Source organism: Ipomoea nil, unplaced genomic scaffold (assembly GCF_001879475.1).
Source record: "Ipomoea nil cultivar Tokyo-kokei standard unplaced genomic scaffold, Asagao_1.1 scaffold2484, whole genome shotgun sequence".
Taxonomy (NCBI): domain Eukaryota; kingdom Viridiplantae; phylum Streptophyta; class Magnoliopsida; order Solanales; family Convolvulaceae; genus Ipomoea; species Ipomoea nil.
This window is the reverse complement of record NW_017618912.1, coordinates 1-4,277: the sequence shown is the minus strand read 5'-3', so window position 1 is coordinate 4,277 and position 4,277 is coordinate 1. Positions and strand designations below refer to the sequence as shown.

Here is a 4,277-nt window from a genome sequence, read left to right as displayed (position 1 = left end):
GTGATTGTTGTGCCTTCCCTTTGACTATCCATTGCTATGTGTTGATGTGTATCGATTGTTGTTGTTATTGAGCGGTGGCCATTGTTGTTGTTGTGCGTGTGATTGATTGATTGTACCTGATGATATATAGAATGTGATTGGTGGAAAAAGATTGTTGGAGTTTGGCACAACGAGTGCCCGGTCATTGTGCTAAAGGCACAGACCATTCGGTTATCGTGCTGAAGGCACGAATCAACCTTGATTACTTTGCTAAAGGCATAGATCAAGTTATAAGCACTACGGTACCATGTCGAAGCTATATGAGCTGACCCCTTGGTAGTGGTGCTAGAGGCACAGATCATGTGAATGGCACTGCGGCGCTATCAGATCGGTGGCATGTTGGAGATATGTTGGAGAGGAGCCATGAAGTGTTCCGGAGGGATACGAGGGTGGTGTTATAAGGGTGGCCTGGAGGTACATGTTGGAACTGATATAAGGATGGAGAGGAGTAAAGGTTGGAACTTGGTATAAGGCTGGATTGTGATGCTATTGTTGTTATTGCCTTTGCTTGTCGTAGTGACTTGTTGTTGTTATTGTTTGTTATTGCTGAGCTTTGTGGTTATCTTATCTTGTGAGTTAGGACGTGTGCTAGTATCTTTATGATGATTCGTAATGCTAAACCTGTTGTTATGCCTTGAGTTTTGATCTTGGTTTTAAAGCTAGATTTTGTTTAGGATTATTTATGTATTCCAGTCTAAAAATAGTTTTCTTATATCTATCTATATTGTACTTAACTCGTGGGAGTGGGTTACCAGCATTATTCGCTGACGGTTGTTATACCGTATGTTTTTCAGGTGCAGATTAGTAGCTCCAGAGTGCGCTAGATGGATACGAGGACTTAGCTCAGATAGTTTAGTATTAGTTAGATGGCCTGTGAGCCTTGGCTTGTATTATGAATACTAATCACAGTTTATGCTTATTTAGTTAGTTTAGCCTGTGCATCTAGGTTCTCAAACCTAGACGTGGCATAGCACCCTGATACTTATGTTGTTAGTTTCGCTTTGTTTGGATGGATAATGATAGATTTGCCTTTATTTTATAGTATTTAATTGTTTTAAAAATTAGGGGTGTTACACATTGTTTGTGATTTAAAGTTGCTTAGCACTAAGAGAGGGTCCACAATCTTCATGTAAAACTGCCAAATGGCCAGCAGACAACCATCACCTACACTGGCTTAGCGCATTTGTCTGATGATTTTATTTAGAAAAATGCTCTATATGTGTCTGGTTTTCACTACAAACTGATTTCAGTAGGAGCCTTCATCAAGAACTCCAATTATACTATGAAAATCTATTCTAATCAGTGTGTTATACATGCTGCTACTCATGGAAAGGTGATTGGAAAAACTGAGCTGCACAATGACCTTTATCACCTAGTTTTTCCTACTGTTGGTACTGTATGCAATTCAGTTTCTGTTAGTAACAAATGTAATCTGTGGCATGCTAGGCTAGGACATGCCTCACATTCCAAGTTACAATTTTTGAAAGATTTGGAACCTACTATTCAAGTCAATAAAGAGTTGATATGTGATTCTTGTCACTTTGCTAAACAAAAAAGAGTCCCTTTTCAATCTAGTTCCTCTATTGCAACTAATTGTTTTGATCTATTACATATGAATATATGGGGACCCTATAAAACAGCCACAATACATAGTCATCATTATTTTCTCACCATATTGGATGATTACAACAGAGCAGTTTGGGTATATTTGATGAAAGTGAAGTCTGAGGTCAGAAGCCTGGTTAGAGGGTTTTTCAGTCTAGTTGAAAATCAGTTTGGAACAACTGTTAAATGCATAAGGTCAGATAATGGGCTTGAGTTTAGTATGGTTGAGTTTTATAGTCAGAAGGGCATTGTCCATCAAACCTCTCGTATCCATACACCTCAGTAGAACAGCAGGGTTAAGAGAAAGCATGGCCACTTGTTGTCAATAGCTAGAGCTCTTAGATTTCAATCCAATCTTCCTGATTTTTTTTTGGGGTGAATTTGTTTAACATGCAGCTTACTTGATTAACAGGCTCCCCTCTGCTGCTATCAATAATCAAATCCCATACCAAGTGCTGACTAAAAGGACCCCTCAATACCATCATTCAAAAGTCTTTGCATGCCTAGCTTTTGCCACCACAGTAGGGCCCAAATCCAAGTTAGATGCCAAAGCCAGGAAATGCATTTTTATTGGGTATGGTAACAACACAAAGGGGTACAAAGTGTATGATATCTTATCAAAAGAATTGTTTATGTCCAGAGATGATGTTGTATATTTACAAGTCTTTCCTTTCCAACAAGGCAATAATCAAGAAAAGGGATCTCATCAAATGATTCTTCCCACAAGGAGTAGTATTTCTGATGAGGATTCTGAGATTCCTCAACACCAGAAACAAGTCAGTAGTATCAGTGAGCAGATTTGTGATCATTCTCCACATCAGATTCTTGAGCAACTACCTGATGTAACAGATATTCAGAACCAGTCTAGTGATCATTCTGGTCAGAATAATTTCAGTTTACCTGTGAGAGCCATGAGTAGTCACCTGCTGTGCCAAGGCCACCAGAAAATCATCCTCCACAGGCCATCAGAAAGTCCACAAGGCAGAAACATGCTCCATCCTACCTACAGAATTATGTCTGCCAAAATGTAGCTGTAAAAACTACTCCTCATTCTTTATGTAAAGTCCTGGATCACAGAAGACTGGAGCAGAATTTCCAAAATTTTGTCATGAATATCACTCACCATTATGAACCTAAATCTTATCAGGAAGCAACCAAATATGAATGTTGGAAGAAAGCTATGGAGGAATAAATTACAGCCTTAGAGCAGAATGGTACCTGGGAACTTGTAGATCTCCCTCCTTACAAGAAACCTATTGGATGTAGGTGTGTATACAAAATTAAGCACAAAGCTGATGGCACCATTGAAAGGTACAAGGGAAGACTTGTGTCAAAGGGATACAATCAAGTCTTTGGGATTGATTACATTGATACCTTCAGCCCAGTGTCCAAAATGACCACCATAAGAACACTTCTAGCAATTGTAGCAGCTAAAGGATGACACTTATATCAAATGGATGTAAATAATGCATTCCTCCATGGAGATTTAGAAGATAAAGTTTACATGAAACTACCTCCTGGTGTTTCAGGGAAATGGAATGGTGAAGTGTGCTAATTAAAAAAATTCCTATATGGCCTGAAACAGGCCAGTATACAGTGGAACACCAAGCTAAGCCTTGCATTGCAAAACATGGGATTCAGACAGTCTATCCCTGACAACTCTCTATTTACCAAAGGTGAAGGGCACTCATTTGTGGCTTTGCTAGTTTATGTGGATGATATAGTTGTTGCTAATGCAGATTTGGGGATCATACAAGGCATCAAGAATTAGCTCAATATTAGTTTCAAAATCAAGGACTTAGGTCCCTTACAGTATTTTCTAGGCCTGGAAGTTTCCAGACAGAATAAAGGGAAAGCTATCTGTCAAAGGAGGTATGCCCTTGAATTGCTTAAAGACACAGGGTTCACAGACTGCAAGCCTGTACATAGTCCCACAGTACCATCACACAAGCTCAGCAAACTTGGTGGTAAACCTATTGAAGACAACAGTCAGTATAGGAAAATAGTTGGGAAACTCCTATACTTAACCATCACTAAACCTGATATTTGCTTTGCAACATAGCAACTCTCTCAATTCCTTGACTGCCCCACTAATCTTCATATGCAAGCTGCTCATAGGGTACTCAGTTACATCAAGGGTGCGTCTGGCCAACAGTTGTTCTTTCCATCCCTATCTGATTTGAAGATAAAAGCCTTCTTTGTTCCAGATTGGGGAGCCTATGTTGATACAAGAAGGTCTTTAACTGGTTTCTGCATTTTCATAGGGAATGCGTGCCTTAGTATCATGGAAATCAAAGAAGCAAGTGACTTGTCTCGTAGTCCTCATCAGAAGCTAAATACAGAGCATTGGTAGCTACAACATGTGAAGTTCAGTGGCTTTCTTATTTGCTAACTGAGTTGGGAATTGATCAGAATGATCCTGCTGCTGTTTATTGTGACAGCAAATTAGCTATTGCCATTGCAGAGAATCTAGTGTTTCATGAGCGAATTAAACATATTGAACTCGATTGCTATTTGGTGAGGGAAAAGCTTAGTAAACGTGTAATCAAACTGTTTCATGTTGGTTCTGAACAACACCTAGTAGACACCTTCACCAAGACACATTGCCCCAGCTCCTTCCACAGTTATATCTC

General features: G+C 39.4%; 1 protein-coding gene across 1 annotated transcript; it reads left to right on the top strand.

Annotated features, from left to right (window-relative positions):
• Positions 1-3,274: 3,274 nt before the first annotated feature.
• On the top strand, positions 3,275-4,185 carry LOC109153441 (the record flags this gene model as incomplete). Its single annotated transcript, XM_019301311.1, has 4 exons — positions 3,275-3,401; positions 3,484-3,611; positions 3,707-3,993; positions 4,086-4,185. Coding segments are annotated over exons 1-4 (642 nt in total), but the record flags the coding sequence as incomplete, so codon positions are not given.
• Between the last annotated feature and the right edge of the window lie 92 nt (positions 4,186-4,277).